General features: G+C 33.0%; 1 protein-coding gene across 1 annotated transcript; it reads right to left on the reverse strand.

Moving 5' to 3' along the window:
- Positions 1-738: 738 nt before the first annotated feature.
- LOC115976588 (protein SLOW WALKER 1-like) lies at positions 739-2,681 on the reverse strand. Its single transcript, XM_031097949.1, has one exon. The coding sequence runs from the start codon at positions 2,495-2,497 to the stop codon at positions 923-925; it is 1,575 nt and encodes a 524-aa protein (XP_030953809.1). The 5' UTR covers positions 2,498-2,681; the 3' UTR covers positions 739-922.
- Positions 2,682-19,201: the final 16,520 nt, after the last annotated feature.

Here is a 19,201-nt window from a genome sequence, read left to right on the forward strand (position 1 = left end):
AGACAACTTCCTCATTAATGAAGGGAGTGTCCTGATAAAAACCAAACCATCTTAACATACATCCCTGCTTACACAAAAGTTGATGAACAGATCCTAATGCAAGATCACCTATGATGGAAGATCAACCTAGTTGTGCCCATTTACACTGCAACTCTTACATCTACCATGGCTAAATCTGACAATATAACTCAATTCAATTTAACTAAGTTCTAAGTCTAAATCCGAACTAAATTGAGTGACGCTAGTGATTTAAACGGCAAACTTGACAGATGGCTCAATTTGGCAAATGTGTAAAGTTTAAGGAGTAAATTGGCTAAAATAAAAGTTCAAGGGGTGTATTGGCCACTAGTCCAAAGTTTAGGGGGTGTCTTGGCATTTTTCACAATCAAATATATAAATCTACTTTAGCAGTAAAACTGCCAGTCTTGCATGAGAGAGTATCTGGAATTCATGTAAATGGAACATAAATTGCAAATTTAATACTGGAAAATATTTGGAAGATAAAACACCCAAACAGTTTATAAATTTAACCTACTTAGTCGATACATATATGTTAAAGCTTCCCATCAACAGCTCAAATACTGAACATGCAATGGCATTACCAAAATACAAATGCAAAAACTGACCTTTGATAATATAATATATAAATCACACAAGATAATCATAACACGTATATGTATGTGTTTTCTGAGAACATAGAACAACACAATAACAGAAGCATATAAAAGCTTCGCTGGGTTCAGAACGATCTTGATATGATATATGATATATCTCATTGAGTAACAATAGTTCCTCAAAAAATTACAAAACGAAATAAATAGAAACACAAACAAAATTGCATAAAATCTATTGTCATGATAAGAAAGCTGCAAGCAACAAATAATACAACTACCTCATAAAAAACCAAAAAGGCAATAAAGTTTCATCCCCTTCCAGCAATCCTCAGCAAAGGAGAAATGATACCCTGTAGCTCTTGCAAAGAATGTTGTATACGTATCTCCTCCTCAACAGAACGCTTAAGGTTTCTAATTTGACCCTTCAAGGCTTCAGAAGCTCTGATATCTTCAACCCGCATTTCAAGAACCTTCTTTGTCAATCCCATCAACAAACCTGAGAATCTTGGCACTGTAGAATACTTCTGTAAGAACATCAACAGCGACCCAAGCTCCTCGTTATCCAAATTCTCAACACACTTCAATAATTTCCTCCTTGCCACCAATTCCTCCATCACTGCCACCACATTCTCTGGATTCTTATTGCCCAACACCGACACCAATGCCTCCTTGTGCCTAAACTTCTTCAATAATTTATCATGCTCTGCCAACTTCACCTTCTTTGGTCCCATAACCAAATAATCCCCCTCCTTAGGCTTCTCACCCTGCCCTCTATGAAAATACCGAAAATATGAAGGCCTCATAACCCTTCTCTCCTGCTCCACACCTAAACTCCAAAAGCTTCTCAAACTACTCTCCACATTCTCCTCCTTCATTTTTCTCTTCCCAACATACATTACCCCATTCGAACTGCCAATCACTCTCACCCCACAATCCGGTGAAAACCCAATTGACATAAGTGGTGCAGGGAACCTCATAGAATGTGTGACCTTCATCCTCCCATAATCGAACACCTTCATATACCCATCCAATCCCACACTCAAAACCCTATGCTCCCTCCCTTCCTCAACATTCTCCTTCCCAACTCTCCCTACACAAACTGAAGTAACCGTCTTGGTATGACTTTCCATCGAATAAACCATCTTCCCACCTCCAATAAAATCCCAGATCCTAACCGAATTCCCACCTGCAGTAGCAACTAACCCCCCAGATGGCAAAAAAACCACACTTTCAACTGGTTTTCCATGGTTAACCTCCATAACCGTTTTCGAACCGGTCACTCTCACATCCCAAAGCTTAACCGTATGATCATAAGACCCAGTGACACACATTTCATGACTAACAGGCGAAAAATCACCACAACGCACATAGTCCTTATGACCCAAAAGCTCTAAAAGTGGGGTTTCAGAAGCAACATCCCAATACTTAACAACAGCATCATCGCCACCAGAGACCAAATGGAGCTTATCATGAAGTGGGTATTTGAGAAAACGTACCGGGCGTGTGTGGGACCTGAGTTTACGAAGTGGGGTCCGCGTTTTGACATCAAACACTTGGATTAGACCCGAGAGGTCAGAGGCGGCGATCAAGAGGCCGTCAGAGCGGAAGGAGGCGGAGGAAACGACGTCGGAGAAGGAGGAGATGGTGGAGGAAGGAGAGAGGGTTTGGGGATTGAAGATTTTGAGGGAAGTGGAGTGAGTGGCGGCGAAAGGGTGAGGAGGAGAGGGAGAGAAAGTGAGGGAAGTGATGGAGGAGATGAGATCTGGGATTTGGTGGGTTTTGAAGGAGGACCAGTACTTCGATTCTGGGGTTTGTTTTGGGGTTCTGGGTTTGGGTTTGAGCTTGGGTTTGATGGGTTTGAAGGTTGAATTTGGTTCCGCCATTGAAGGAGGTTGTGGGAAGTGAAAGCTCTAAATTTTGGAAGTTAAGGTTTAGGGTTTTAGACAAGACAAGAAGGAATGTGTATCATGTTGGTTGCGGGGTTTTAGGATTTTCTAATTTGTATCATGTTATTTGCCGCGTCTGGGTTTTAGAATCATTGAAGCACCACGCACCACGCACCACTCAGGGACTGGGGGAAGGGTTAAAAGAATATATATATATATATATATATATACTAGTCAAGGCAGCACGTGCAAGGCACTTGCTAACCATGGGAAAAAAATAGTAATTAGAATCAATTTTAGATTTTATTTGTACCACAAAATATAAATATAAATCATTTGATTTTTAAAATACAAAGAGATTTATATTAATAAAAAAAATATTAATTTTAAGAATTTTGATAATTATGTCATAAAAAGTTAATCTCAATATTATAAGACTGTGACAAATCCTATTCTAATATTTTATTATTTTATTTTGACCTATAACTTACACCTTAATAGTTGTAAATATATTGTAATAACAACAAAATGTCATGACATTTTTAGTTGTGCTAGATCTCGATATAATATTTTATTATTTTATTTTGATTTATAAGGAATTGACACATGTGTTACAACATTTTCGTAATATCTCTATGTATACATTGTACTTAATTACAATGTAAATTTAATTATGGACACAAAAAAATTGGCAAATTTTGTACACATTTACAAACTTTGTACAATATTTACCATTTTTTGTGCAAATGTGTATAATATTAACAACTTTTGTGTATTTACAATGTAAACTTGCATTGCAAGTACAAAGTAAACATATAAAGATCTTAAAAAAAAAAAACAAAAACAAAAAAAAACAAAAACAAAAACAAAAACAAAGCTCAAACCAATTGGCATACTTGAAGGGGAAAGAAAAAAAAAAAGAAAAGAAAAAGTGCACCTCACTAATTGAATAAACCAAAAAAATACTATTCATGAGCCGTTGGCTCTTTTATATAGTTAATAGATATGCTAGCTTACATAAATATTTAAAAGAAAAAAAAAAAAAAAAAAAAAAACACAAACCGATAACTGGAAAAAAAAAAAAAAAAAAAAACTTTAGGCACTGTATAAATTAATGTTAAAATGTTGTGAACTTAGCATTTTTTTATTTGATGTATAAGAAACTGAGATCTCAACAATTGTAAAAATATTGTGATAATAATAAGAGCTTGTAACATTTTTCTCAAAACATTTATTATAGTTATGGTTGGTTACAGTCTCATATTTTATTATTTTATTTCGACTTATAAGAAATTGACACGTCAATAATTGTGAAATTTGTTGTTCAATATAACAATATATATACCAACTTACATAAATATTTAAACACAAACCGATTATTGAAAAAAAAAAAAAAAATTAGGCACTGTAGCTACCGTGCCAGTTGAATAAACCAAAACCACTACACAATAAGTGTTGTAACATTTTCTCAAAACATTTATTTTTAGTTGTGGTTAGTCACAGTCTCATATTTTATTATTTTATTTCAGCTTGTAAGAAATTGACACGTCTATAATTGTGAAATTTGTTATGTCAGTATAACAATATATATACCAGGTTACATAAATATTTAAAATAAAAGAAAAAAAAAAAACACAAACCGATTACTAAAAATAAAAAAACTTTAGGCCTACCATGCCAGTTGAATAAATCAAAAGTACTGCACGATAAGTGTTGTAACATTTTCTCAAAACATTTATTTTTAGTTTTAGCTGGTCACAGTCTCATATTTTATTATTTTATTTCGACTTGTAAGAAATTGACATATTAATAATTGTGAAAATATTGCGAAATTTGTTGTGTCAATATAACAATATATAGACCAGCTTACATAAATATTAAAAAAAAATTTAGGCACTGTAGCTACCGTGCCAGTTAAATAAACCAAAAGCACTGCACAATAAGTGTTGTAATATTTTCTCAAAACATTTATTTTTAGTTGTGATTGGTCATAGTCTCATATTTTATTATTTTATTTCGATTTGTAAGAAATTGACACGCCAATAATTGTGAAAATATTGTGAAATTTATTGTGTCAGTATAACAATATATATACCAGCTTACATAAATATTAAAAAAAAAAACATAAACCGATTACTAAAAAAAAAAAATTTAGGCACGGTAGCTACCGTGCCAGTTGAATAAACCAAAAGTACTACACAATAAGTGTTGTAACATTTTCTCAAAACATTTATTTTTAGTTGTGATTGGTCAGTCTCATATTTTATTATTTTATTTCGACTTATAAGAAATTGACACGTCAATAATTGTGAAAATATTGTGAAATTTGTTGTATCAGTATAACAATATATATACCAGCTTACATAAATATTTAAAAGGAGAAAAAAAAAAAAAACCAAACAAACAAACAAATCGATTACTGGAAAAAAAAAAAAAATGTAGCTGCAGTGCCACTTGGCACTGTAGTTACTGTTCAAAACTTGGGAAAAAAAAAGTGGCTTATGAAACCAAAGCATTGTAGCTATAGTGCTTTAGCGTATTCGTGCACGTCAATAATTGTGAAAATATTGTGAAATTTGTTGTGTCAATATAACAATATTTATACCAACTTACATAAATATTTAAAAGGAAAAAAAAGAAAAAAAACTATAGTTATTGTAGCTACAGTGCCACTTGGCATTACAGTTACTATTCAAAACTTAGGAAAAAAAAAAGTGGCTCACGAAACCAAAGCACTATAGCTACAGTGATTTAGCGCATTCATGCTTTTATATATATAGATTTATTTTCAGTCGTGGTTAGTCAAAATTTCATATTTTATTATTTTATTTTGACTTATAAGAAATTGACACCTGTGAAAATATTATGAACATTGTTGTGTCAGTATAACAATATATATAAAAGGAAAAAAAAAAAATACAAACGGAAGACTGAAAAAAAAAAAAAAATTGTTACTACTGTAGCTACAGTGCCGCTTGGTACTGTAGCTACAGTTCAAAACTTAAAAAAAAAAAAAAAAAAAAAAAAAAAAAAAAAGACAAAGTGGCTCACCAAAATGGCACTGTAGATAAACAGTGCTAAAACACTAAAGTAGCAAAATGAAATTGACATCTCAATCATTGTGAAAATATTATGAAATTTGTTGTATCAATATAACAATATATATAAAAGGAAAAAAAAAGTACAAACGGAAGACTAAAAAAAATAAATAAATAAAAAACTGTAGCTACTATTGCTATAGTGCCATTTCGAATTGTAACTACTGTTTAAAACTTAAAAAATAAAGACAAAGTGGCTCACCAAAATAACACTATAGATGAATAGTGTAAACTGTAGCAGCATTGTCGCTTTTCATAAAACATTTATTTTCAGTTGTGGTTAGTCACAATTTCATATTTTATTATTTTATTTTAACTTATAAGAAATTGACACCTCAATAATTATGAAAATATTGTGAAATTTATTGTGTCAATACAACAATATATATAAAAGGAAAAAAAAAACGGAAGACTGAAAAAAAAAATAAAAAAAAAGTGCCTCACCAAAGCACTGTTGCCGCTACAGTGCTTGCACAGTACAAATACTCTAAGTGTACAGTACCGAAGCACTGTAGCGGCATTCGTGCTTTTATAATATAAAGATATAGAAAATATACATTACTCTATTTTGCGGAGGATTTCTACCCAAAAAAAAAAAAATTATGAGGGGATATAGCAACAAATACCGGGGATGAAGGAAAATAATGATCTTAACCAATTTTTTAAGATGTGGGGTTTCTTTTTTTTGTTAGACGTTTTCAAAAAAAAAAAAAAAAAGTGTCATGTTTGTAGTTAAGAAATAATTTTATGTTAATAAAGTTAATTTTTTGTCAGATTTTTGACCAATTTTATAAGATATAAAACTAATAAGGCCAATTTTTTGAGCTTTACTTGTCATTTTTTGTACTATTTTTAGTCATTTCATCTATTTATACATATTTTTTATTAAGTATACCCCACAATAAATCATCCTTAACATACACTTTAGGGTGTCTGTTAACATTTTTCATACCAAAAATAAATCCATATGAAAAGTATTTAGGGAAAGAAACTAGTTTGTAATTCAACTTTATAAAAGTTGGGTTTCAAGTAAAACTCAACTTTCTATTTGGAAAAAAATAATAAAAATAAAACTTGACTTTTTAAAGTCAAGTTTTAAGCCTGTTTGGTAGAGGAGTTTTAGTAATGTTATTTGTATTTTTTTGATATACGTGTAGATGAAAAAATGTATGAAAATACGTGTAATGTTATTTAAAAACTGAAAATATGTGTTTGAATATGCTTACCAAAGAGACAGTTATTCTCTGAAGTGATGGTTTGGGGATTTTTTTTTTTTTTTTTTTCCAGTCTCATTTATGGGTCTAACTATCTTTTCAAAAAAAAAAAAAAACTATCTTTTCAGTCACACTATTACACTATCTTTTTTTTTGAGAAGGCACTATTACACTATCTAGTTTAAAAATAAGTAACGCAGTAAATAAATTATAATTTGTCTCTCTACCTTATTTACATTAACCTTCCTAACTTTTATAATTTATTTTTCATTTTTTGAGTAGGTAAATAGTGATGGGGAGATAAATTTAAACAATAAACATAGGGCACCATATAAGATGTATTTATCATTGGGTAATTACTTAAATCTCAAAAAAAAAAAAAAAAATTAAAGCTTATGGCATCCATCTTAGGTTGCTCTTTAACGTTAAACCAATATGTTAATTGATTTCAAATTAAAAAAAAAAATATATATATATATATATATATGTTAATTGATTTAATTTTGGTAATTATTTGCTTATAGACTTATAGTTTGGATTATATTGATTTTTTTTTTTGAGAAGGTGTTTATATTGATATATGGTTGCATTTCAACCAATGAATATTAGTTTCGATTCCAATAAGATTCGTCTAGTAAATTTAAAAAGTTACAATTTTATCTTTGAAAATTTTAAATGTATCAATTTCATTCATCTACTATTGAACTTGTTCTATGGTTGCATTTCAACCAATGAATATTAGTTTCTATTCCAATAAGATTTCGTCTAGTAAATTTAAAAAATTACAATTTTATCTTTGAAAATTTTAAATGTATCAATTTCGTTCATCTACTGTTGAACTTGTTCTAGCCTTCTAGGCCACCTCAGTTTTTTTTATTTGTCGTGACAGTACTCTGTTTGTTACATATTCCTTTGAAGTTTAAAATATTTTAACAGAAAGTGACTCCTTGGAAAATTTTGGAGGAAGAAATTACAACACATGAACCAAATTTCAAAGACAATAAGTAAATTTTGATATATTTTGGCAAACCAATCATGTGATGTCTATTATTTATCAGAGGGAAGAATCCCTACTTATTTAAATCCTTCAATTTAATCAAGATAAGAGAGATCGAACATTTAAAAAAAAAAAAAAAAAAATCAATGATCTTAAAAACGCATATAAAATAGACAATTGGGCCTTCTTGCATATGCTGCATAAGTTGGTCATCAGCCTGTTTAAATAGACAGTAGTGATTTTCTTTAAAAAGGGGCATCTTAGGAAGGACTTGGTTCAGAGATTTTTCTTTAGTTATCTCTTGAACATTCAACGAGGAAAAAAAAAAAGGAGAGGCTCCAAGCCTGCAGCATGTGCTGTTGATTTGATGAACACCACAGAAAAAGAGGTTCCATATTCCAGACCCACGGAACTTTTTTCTTGTTTCAAGAACCAACACTTCACCAACATGGTATCATGATTCAGCTTTTCAAGGGGCCAACTCTAATCAGAGATTGATTTTATAAAATTCGCTTGTCTTTGAACAGCAGGAATATTGATGGTCAATACTTCAAAAATGTAACTCAGTTATTAAAACAAGTAGATGGAGGCCAGGGACGGCTTAATGCATTTGGAGGCCTAAGGCGAAAATTGATCATCTTAATTTAGATGCAAAATTACTACTAATTAACATGAACTACATAGAATTTTTTTTTTTTTTTGGAATATTTAAGACAGAAAAAATTTGACAAAATTTGTCATACTTGTTGATGTGGTAGATTGATAGTAGTAAGTAAAACAGTGGTGTTAGTGGTAGATTTAGATAAAAACTAGTAAAAGTTTGCTAATTAAACTCTTATTATTATTATTATTTTTTTTTTAGAAGTGCAACATTCACAATATTTTTTACAACAAATCCTAGATTTTAAACTGCTTTTTGTTTTTATTTGAAAATATCACTATAATTATTTTTTTGTCATCAACAATAGGCTGTAACAACCTGCTACTTAGTATTAGTTGTAAAAGTGTTGTGAAAAATATTGTGGACGACATTGCATTTTTCTCTATTTTTTAATTTGTTTTTCATCTAGTAAAAAAAATTATTTTATTTATTGATTATAAATAATCCTATTGGTTAAAATTTGGGAGCCTTTTTTTTTCTTAGGGCCTTAGGCGGCCGCATTTTCTGCTCCACCATAGAGCCGGCCTGATGGAGGCAACCCAAATTAAGACATGCATGCATTAAACAAGAGGATCTTTGTACTGTTACAAATTTCCTCACTGGGCAAGGCTAATTTCCTTCCCCACCACCCCTCCTTCCAAAAAAAAAAATTAATTAAAAAAGCCTAAGGATGATAAACATCCTCTAAACTGAAAATAGAAAAAATAGTACTGCTTCACAACCTTTTTCTACAAACATGTACCTAAGGTAGTGCTGTCCTACATATACAAACTTGCAAATTTAAGTTTTTAGTCACTAGCTGGAGGACCCTGCACAATGAAAAGATAAAATAGTCAAACACAGAATAAATATATATGAAAAAAATATTATCTATAGAAATTATCAAGGAAATATTACCCAGTGCAGAAACAATACAAGATGACTTGTAATTGAATCTAAAAAGATTGTTTGAGGAGTGACAGATGGAAAATGCAATTTAACCATTCAAATTGAAAAAAAGCCAAGAGAAAAAGTTCATGATGAGGTCCAATGCAAAAACATCCATCTTCGGTAATTTGTTCAATCAGAAATGAGATGATACCGCATTTGGAAGGGTATATTTTATTTCATACCTGATGTCCTTGATGCAGCTAAATTATCTGCAGCTCTTTCTGAATCTCCTGTCCTTGTCTATCCTTTGTTTTCCTCTCTTGAAAGTCTCAGTGATCTCAACTTGGATGAACTAATTGAATTTATCAAAGGGCATCTTCCTCTCCCTCTTCATCTTGCTTCTCTTCTTCATCTTGAGCGTCTTCTTGGTCATAAGCACTGATAGAATCCTCGTCTTCACTTGAATTGTGCTCATCAAAAAGTCTCTTTCCCTCTGTATTGCGCCGCTTGTGAGGACGACCCCTGCGCCTTACAGATACCCCTTCTTTCTCGTCTGCATATAATTGAACATATTAGTCCTCACATTACAATCAAGAGTCCACAATTAAATAATATGTACATGAAACCAGAGAAATTCATGACTGGGATTTATTAACACGCTAATAATTCGAAAATAAGTAACCCTTACAGTTCACACAGTCCAAATACTTCAAAGACTTTCAAATGCACTATAAAATTAATACACACACTCTTTACCCAAAAAAAAAAAAAAAAAGTACACACACGTGTGTGTGTATATATATATATATATATATATTAAATTTGGGGGGCAAAGCTAGCTATGTCAAGGTAATCAATATCGTACCGGTATCGGCCGGTATATACCGTACCGGTATGTATACCGGTATCTAAATATCAACGTTTCGTACTGATTTAAATACCGGTCAATTTCGGGCAATATCAGAAAAAAAGTTTTTTTTTTAATTTTTTTATTTTATAAGTTTTGTAATTTTTGAATTTTTGTTAGGATAGAATGGTAACTTATTTGCATTAACTTATTAGTATTATTTGTTTTCTTAGTATGCAATGGTAACTTATAAGCTTTCTATTTTTTATATTGTGTTTTTTTTTCTTCTTTCTTTTAATTGATACTAAAGTCTAAAACCATGAATAATTAGTTCTGAATTGAGGAAATGTTTTATGGTAAACTTTTATATTTATTATAATACACACACATACATACATACATAGAGGATTCTGGCCTTATGCCCTTTCTGCGAAACATATTTGGCATAATGCCCCTGTTTCGAAACTATATAGGGGCGTGCCCCTGTTTGAAAACTCGATCTCCGTAAAGGCGAGTTACTTAAGTAACTCGATTATGAAGAAACCGAGTTGTAGCCAGGTTCTTGCCACGCTGGTGTTCCAGCTTGGCTTTTGGGCAATAAAATATTCCAGCGTAACTGTTTATAACTCGTCAATGGGGAAAACGAGTACAAAAAACCCGAATAACAGATAATCGAGTTATTTGTATTACTCGGTTCTCATATAACCGAGTTTTGTGCTATTCTGACGCCATTTCACATCAGTTTTTCACACGTGAAGCTTAACCCGATTAATAGGAAATCGAGTTATTAATATTACTCGGTTTTCTTATAATCGAGTTATTCTGCTATATCTACTTCTCAAGCAATTCTCCTCATCATTTTCAGATATTCTCCTCATTCTAAGAATTTTCGGTCAGAAGTTGGTGTTATCTCTCCATCATCTCAGGTTTACCTAACTCATTCTCTTCTTTGAAATACATTGAGGATTTTATTATTGTCTTGGTATAGTTGTAGATATTATAAAAATTTATCAATCATAATGTATGTTTTTTGTTAGAGTATAATGTTCATTTAATAATTTGTATTACTTATGCTTTGGTATTTTCTTGAATGAGTGTTATGTGTATTTTCTTGAATGGTATTTCAGAGGTATATTAGTTGTTTGATGTTACAAGAAACGTACAATAAGCTATAGAAATGGTGATAAATGTTATGTGTGTACATTGAGTTATATTCCTGGCCCTGCTGAAATAGAGGGAAAATGACAAGCTTACCTAAGTCAATGACACCGTGTAAGGAAAAAAAATAGGAAACAACCCAAAAGTTTCGTGACAGAAGCAAAAATAATTAGAAGAATTTCCGTTAGGCAGAATAACACACACCAAGAGCTTTTAACTTGTTAGCTGTTAGCTTTTAATTAGAAGAATTTCCGTTAGGCACAATAACACACACCTAGCATAATAATAATGCATTGTAGTGTCTTTCTTATGTCAATCGATAGTCCTATATTGTACACAATTTTTTTTTGTTTTTTGGTCCTCAATTTGTTGACATTTCAGTTTTAAATTGTGGGTTTATGCTATGAACTAGAATTTTAATTAGTTTGTAAAATAAAAAGAAAGTCGAACTTTTCCTATAGTTTCAAAAACAATCAAGAAAAGATAGTGAGATGTGTATACAACTTTGCAAGTAAATTGCTATATTTTAAATAATTTTAAAATTTATTTATTTCCACAATTTATTTTATAGTATTAACTTAAATGTCTAAATATAGTTTACATAGTTTTTGTATGACACTTATAGTTGTTTTTATAATGTTTTTTAATATATATATATATATATTTTTTTTTGTTAATATTGACTTCTAAGCTTGCCCCCCCTGAATTGAAATCCTACCTCCGCCACTGTCATGTAGCATCTTATGCAGCATTACATTATTTACCAACAATTGATGCACAGTGTTAACTTGATCAGTTGATGTTATTGTATTCAGTGTCAATGTCTGGTTCTGGCAACTCACAACTCTATAGGCCTCACGATGTGTTCACTGCTATGGGTCGTTGCTGGGTATTGGAAGATGAGTTTAGCTATCCAATCAATCCAAATCTGCGAAATAGTGCTTATGTTCACAATACCATGAGACAGGAATGGGATTGGTTATTTCGTGAACAACAAATGTTTTATGATGAGTTGACTGGTTTTAAGTTGCCAGTGCCTCGGCGACTCGCATCGCAGATGCCTAGAGACACGATTGACGAACTTCGTAAAGCATTGAACCGCATAAGAGAAGAAAATAATCGAATGAAGATACGTCTTAATCGATATCGGACCCAAGTCGAGATCCGAGAGTCAGTGGAGGAAGGGTGGTACGAGCACGCACAATTCATGCAATCACTTCTTGCTGATCCCATTTATCAGTCAGATGTGGAGATGTCAGATGAAGACTAATCGTGTCGTGGTGTAATTAGACTTTGTTATTTAACTATTTTTGTTAACTATGTTTTAAATGTATGTGGGTCACTGTTGTTGCATTTGTACTATGTAAACCTTATTATTGATTGTGAGGACCATGCACATTATTCGTAATCTAGTTTATTCCCACAGAACGCATAAAAGTCAAATATTCCCACACATGATGTTTTTCAATAAGCACCTAGAACATAACAATAAGCACCTACAACATGATACAGAAAACTTAAAGTAACTTACACGATGTCACCAATATGCATGCATTGCATATTGAACACTAATGCTACTAACATTATTGACTTAACCTAGACATAACACACATACCACATAGGCATTCACTCTGACAGGTAGTCCTCGTAGTTAAGGACATTGTTACGTTCCGTCGGAGTGAGTTGCCGGTTCGTGGCGGCGGCCAGCTCTTCCGCTAGCTATAGCATGTGATACCTGGACCTACGGAGTATCATGAGATTATTCTCTTTTTTTATTTTTGTCACTGCACGCTCATATTGATGCATATTTTGTCGTGATAGTGTGAGTGAGACACGATCAACAAGAGGCGCTCCGATTCGCACGAGATCATCGTGCAGAGCGTTGGACTCGTTCACACGAAAGTCCCACTCCCGCCGCAGTCCGGCATAGTATTCCCTCTCGTCGGAATCTCTCTCCCTCCTATAGTTATCTGGAAAACGAGGTAGCATCCAATTGCGCATTGACATTGGAAAATGTGACTTATGCTCGGTATCTGTAGATGTTTTGCAAGGGTAAATGTAAATGGGAGTGAGACTTTATATAGGAGTTTTGCAAGGGTAGATGTAAATGGGACTAGGACTTTATATAGGAGTTTTGCAAGGGTAAATATCCACGTGAATGTGATTATATGTAAGGGTAAGTATTCACGTGAATAAAGATGATATGTCTGGACATTTGTATTGTTTAGTGAGGTGTTGAGGAGCACATACTAACTGCGAACATGACTTGGCTATACAGTGGCACCTGTTGGTGCACGTGGTTCGCTGAGGCAACTGTTTGATATGGCTATAGCTTATGCTACAGTAGAAGGCAGGTGATGTGTACTGCAAAGGAGGTTGTGTGTTTATTCACGTGAAGACTATTCAGCATTCCTATGCTTCATCTGACATGACTTGACGAGACAGTGCCGAGTTGCATTAAATGTTTCATAAACTTTTCAAGGATGCTCTGCATCATTGAAAACAGTGCATTGCAAAAATCTGCATATTTGTGTATTGACAAGCGTGTAGGTGATATGACTGGATAGGGTTCACGTGAAGACTATTCAGCATTCCTGTGCCTTGTCTGACATGACTTGACGAGACAGTGTCGAGCTGTGTTAAATGTATCATAAACTTTTCAGGAATGCTCTGCATCCTTGAAAATGGTGCATTGCGAAAGGATGCATATCTGTGTGCGCATGTGCGTGTAAGTGATATGACTGGACAGGGTTCAACAGTGTGATGCACTGTTGAGCAGCACATGCAGCACTGCAAAGTGTATAAGTAGAAATGGTGGACAGCTCACCCCCAAAATTAATGCATAAACTTTGAAGGGATGCTCTGTATTTTCACGTGAGTGTGGATGGGTACTTGTGGTCAGGGTTCAACAGTGCTGAGCTATCCATGGTAGCTACACTCACTGTTCCCTATGGTGGTATTTGGCAAGTGGGATTGAAGAAAGTTGATAACAACATTTGGTTTTGTAATGGTTGGCAGGATTTCGTTGAATACCATTCTATCTGTTATGTTTATTTTCTAGTTTTCAGATGTGAAGGAAAATCAAGCTTCCATGTTCTTATATTTGATAAGACTACCACTGAGATTCAATATCCAGTCAATAACAACTGTAAATTGGAAGATCATCAGCTATAAATAATAGACTTATATGAAGATGATAGAGAAACATATCCCTTAGCTGCCCATAAAACATGAAACCAGACAAAAGTTTGTTACGAAAGTAACAAAAAACTTTCTTCTACATAAAGAGGAAGACAGAATGAGTGGTTGGCCTGGTTTGGATGAGTCTGTATGTAATGTATTTATATAAAGTAGGACAGTAGCAGAACTAAGATACACGGATTCAGGTATATGATACAGCAATTGATGGTGTCATATATATGAATTATTTGTATTATTGAATCATATGTGTGGTTAGTATGTGTGGTTTGGATGAGTCTGTATGTATTGGATCTATTAAATTTTCCTACAAGTAATGTGCAATAAATCTAAGTTGGGTGATGAGTGTTATGTGGGTAACATTCCAATTTACACAGAGAGAATATTGGAAACATCAACATATCTAAGCAGAGGACATTTTCCAACCAAAGCACAAGAATCATATGTAGCAACAAAGAACAACAGGGAAAGAATGAGTTACGATTTCATATACACTTAGCTAATCCATTGAAAACATTGCAACATACAAACAGAACAATGTAATACAGTACCAGTTTCACAGAATGCACGTTGGAAGGGAGTATTATCTTGAACAAATGTGTGTTTTTACACCTCGCCGGTGATGGTCTCAGTTGGGCCCCACTCTACTTCGGCGAGTCCTTGCTTTAGGAACCTTATGGTTTTTCTGTGAAAGAGTGGTTGGTGTGTGTGGTTTGGAAGAGTCTGTATTGTAGAATGTATGAAATTTTCAGTTTAAATTTTCATATGTAGCAACAAAGAACAGCAGGTAAAAAATGAAAAACTGATTTCATTTAAACTTAGCGAAAACTAATGAACAGTTTCTCTTTAGTAATGCAAAAGTTGAACGTACATAATCATCATTTGTCAGACGTTAAGAACAACATTTTGTATTGCACAAAATGTGTAGACATTAACAACAACGTCTAATGTTCGTTGGTAGAAATTTCTGGAAGTCATCATTGCTTGAATCTGAGAAGTCTGAAATATCTCTTTCATCATCTAACGCAGTAATTTCATTAATAGACTTCATGGCTCGCTCTTGCGCCTTCCCCTTTAGATGCTTCCTAGCTTTTTGGATTGCATGAAAACGGTCTAGTCGCCTTTGCATTTGATTGTTCTCTTGTTCAAGACGCGCAAGTATGTTGGCAGGTTCATCTCTAGGTAACTCGGCTGAGCGTGCCTTAGGAACTCGTAACCCGTGTCATCGACAATACACCTCCAACTCACACCTCTTCTCGTATAGGGTTGACCATGGTGGTTCTGCTACGGTGAACTCTATTGCGGTTGTATCTGTACTTAGTTTTGTGGGTTTGCCGACCATGATGTGTCCGACGCTTCCAAGACTCTCGTACGTGTATATTGGTATATTAATGAAATCCCTCTTCTTTCCGACCCATTTCCCTCCATAGTGGTCTGTGTATGTCTGTAGTTGTTGATTTGCTAGAGCTTCTGATGATCCATATGTTGAAGTAGATCCAAACTTGTTTCGCATTTTACGATTTGACATTGAGACGCTGCGACTCATAGTTTACTCAATCTAGGAATTTAGTGGGAGTAGAAAGAAATTCATTATTGTGGTGCATTTATAACCTTATTTCATGGTTCAAGCATTACAATCAAAATTTAGTAGAGCTTGTCATGTCAATACAGGCTAGAAAAACACTGTATGAAGAGGGTCATAACTGTTACCAATGTCATGTGTCTAGATTCTTGTGGGGACCACCAATTTAAATATGAAATTGGTGTCTAATTTTCCTCCATCTATCTAAATTTAACTGGGATCAATTGTAATTACGCTACTATTGCTGATAGAAGTTAGGTGAATTTCCACAGTGCTCCTTTTTGAAAACTTATTCCCCCACACCCGTGTATTTTCAGGTTCACCTCTCCTTCTACAATAATCAAAACCCAAGATTGTTCCTCTCCTACTCAACTAACGGTGCATGGTCGCAGTTACCACACTGATTAAGCCACCTTAACATACAGCTCCCCTATTTTTCAATGAATGCTATTTATGTATCTTATATAGGAAGAGGTTCTCCATCTATTCCGATTTTACTTTTCTTTACAACTTTAATGGTCTTGGTTTATGCTCTGCAAAACCAATTCCAACCATTCCTAAGGTTTGATTACTCATTTCTTTAATATGCCTAAACTTTTGTTCCTTTTTGTCAAAAAATTTTGTTGTCTAATTATATAATTTGATTGTTTTTCTATGATTGATGTTGTATGTTTATTTTCCGTTTCATAACAAGTTGTAAGGAAACTGATAATTTTAATGGTCCTGGTTTATGCTTCCTAAGGTTTGATTACTTCTTCCTTTCATCTGCCTATGCTTTCGTTCGCTGTTGTGAAAAAATTACATTGTTTAATTGTATAATTTATTTGTTTTCCTAGCATTGATGTTGCAAGGAAACTTAGAATTTAACTGCTCCTGGTTTATGCTATGCAGAACGAATTCCAACCATTTGTAAGGTTTGATTACTCTTTTCGTTCATCTGCCTATGCTTTCCTTCCTCTTGGTGAAGAATGTTTATTCTGTAATTATATAATTATTTTCTTTCCTATGATTTATATTGCATGTATATTTTCTGTTTCATAACAAGTTGCGAGGAAACTGTAGTAGTGTTTGAATTGAAATTGAGAGTTCTGATAATGCATTAATATTTCCATGATGTATTTCAAAAAACTTGTTTAGAAAAGGAATTTCAAAACAGATTTGGTTCTACATCTTCTTCTTCCCCTGATTGCGTAATAGTATATTTACAGTTTTATGTGTGTACATGCCCGGTAACTTATATGATAAAGGGTCTTTACACAGCTTATTGTCTCAACAAAGGTCATCATCAATGTTTTTACACTTTATGGAAAACTCTGTTGCCAATTAACTGAGGCTTTTTAACTACTTATTTCCTTACCAAAGGCTACCTCTTTGTTATTGGTCAATTATTCCTATGCCTTATGTGACAAGTAGTTAGTTGTGATTTTCCATAGTACCTGCTTATTTTGTTAACAAAGGTCAATTTTTTCCCCTGTTTATGTTGTGATTGCAGTGTGGTTAGTATTTAACCCTAATAATGTATAACAAATTTCTTACCAGGCAGAAAAAGGTTAGCTACTTTTTTATTGATACTATTGTTATTATTATTGGTAAATTACATGACTTCTTGTTAATATGATTTTCGTTAGAGCTTTTAACATATTCGTTTTTTATGGTATTGACAAACTAACAGAACTTTGTATTTTCCCAGTTATTTAATTTTCAAGTAACTAACAAATATGGCGAGTGGTTAGCGGTAATGTTGTGTTACTGGTTCGATAATTATGGAACAAGTATATTATTTGAGATAGTTATGGACGAAGCACGAGCTAGAAGGTCAAAAAGGTGTTTGATTTAAAAAAAGAAAAAAAAGAAAAAGAGGTATTCGAACTCAAGTAGAGATGTGTTGTAGAAGTGAAGTGGACCTTGGCAACCTATTTGATGGAGGCATTGTGTTCATCATTGGCCAATTTGGTGTTTGGTTTTAAGGGAATTAGGCTGCTTGAAGTGGTAATTTACGCTACTTTTTCCCTAAAGTAATTTACACTACTCTTATTCCATGGGGAATATGTAAACAAGTTTTCCATGTAATTTACGGTATTTTTTCTTAAAATGTAATTCATGCCACTTTATTTTAGAGGGTATTATTATATTATATATTTGAGATTCAATATTATTTTACCCAATTTAACCCTCACCTAAAGTGGTTGTTATCTAAGAAATTGTTGTAAACATATTTCTTTTGTAACATAAATTATATTTATCATTTGTATAATTCTATGTGAAATTCAATTTACATTTCCTCTTTTATAGACTATTACTTTACTGCTCCATTAACAATGTTATGTGCATTTTCTCAGTTTTAATTTCATTTAATTGATATCTTTGAAATCTAATCTCTTTTTAAGTTTTGTTATGGGGGTGTAGTAAGTGGCTAACCATTATTGATTCCTTCACCGGTGAAATAAGTATATTTCGAATTTCAACTCTTTTTCACTTTTGTTATGGATGTGTAGTAAGTGGGATTTGGGTGAAACATGTAGTTTTCCTTATTTTCTTAAGCTTTTAAATAAGGATAGGGTCACACGAATTCCCCATTGTAATCTTAAAATTTTCCCTAAATATAAGGATATGGATGGAGAAGTGGAAACACAAAACAAATCAGTGACCAGAAACAGGAAACGTAGGTATTAATTATGAAAAAAAATCTATATAACGTTCATCGAAAAAGTATAAACGTGTATGAGTACGGCATAGGAAATTTAATCAAATACAACTATAAACCCTAACACTTTCAGCACGCGCGTGCTCAGAGTCTCTTCAATTTTTTGGGTAAGGGTTAATTTACAGCATTTATTGTAATTTTGGATTATTATATTTTCCAATCATAAAAAAAAAGAAAAAAGAATGAAACAAATAAAAAAAACGTATGGGTGTGATGAGTATTATGTGCGGTGAATCACAATGCCGTACATTTTTTTTTGTTTGGAAAATGTAGTAATCCCAAATTATGAACAATGCTTTAAATTAATCATTATCCATAAAATTAGAACAACCTCTGTGCACGTGCGTGCTCAGAGGCTAGTATGTGTTTAAT

The sequence above is a fragment of the Quercus lobata genome, chromosome 2 (assembly GCF_001633185.2).
Source record: "Quercus lobata isolate SW786 chromosome 2, ValleyOak3.0 Primary Assembly, whole genome shotgun sequence".
NCBI lineage: Eukaryota > Viridiplantae > Streptophyta > Magnoliopsida > Fagales > Fagaceae > Quercus > Quercus lobata.

What these genes read in the sequence shown, in the direction of transcription:
- LOC115976588 (XM_031097949.1), bottom strand. Translation starts at nt 2,497, where the DNA reads ATGGCGGAACCAAATTCAACCTTCAAACCCATCAAACCCAAGCTCAAA.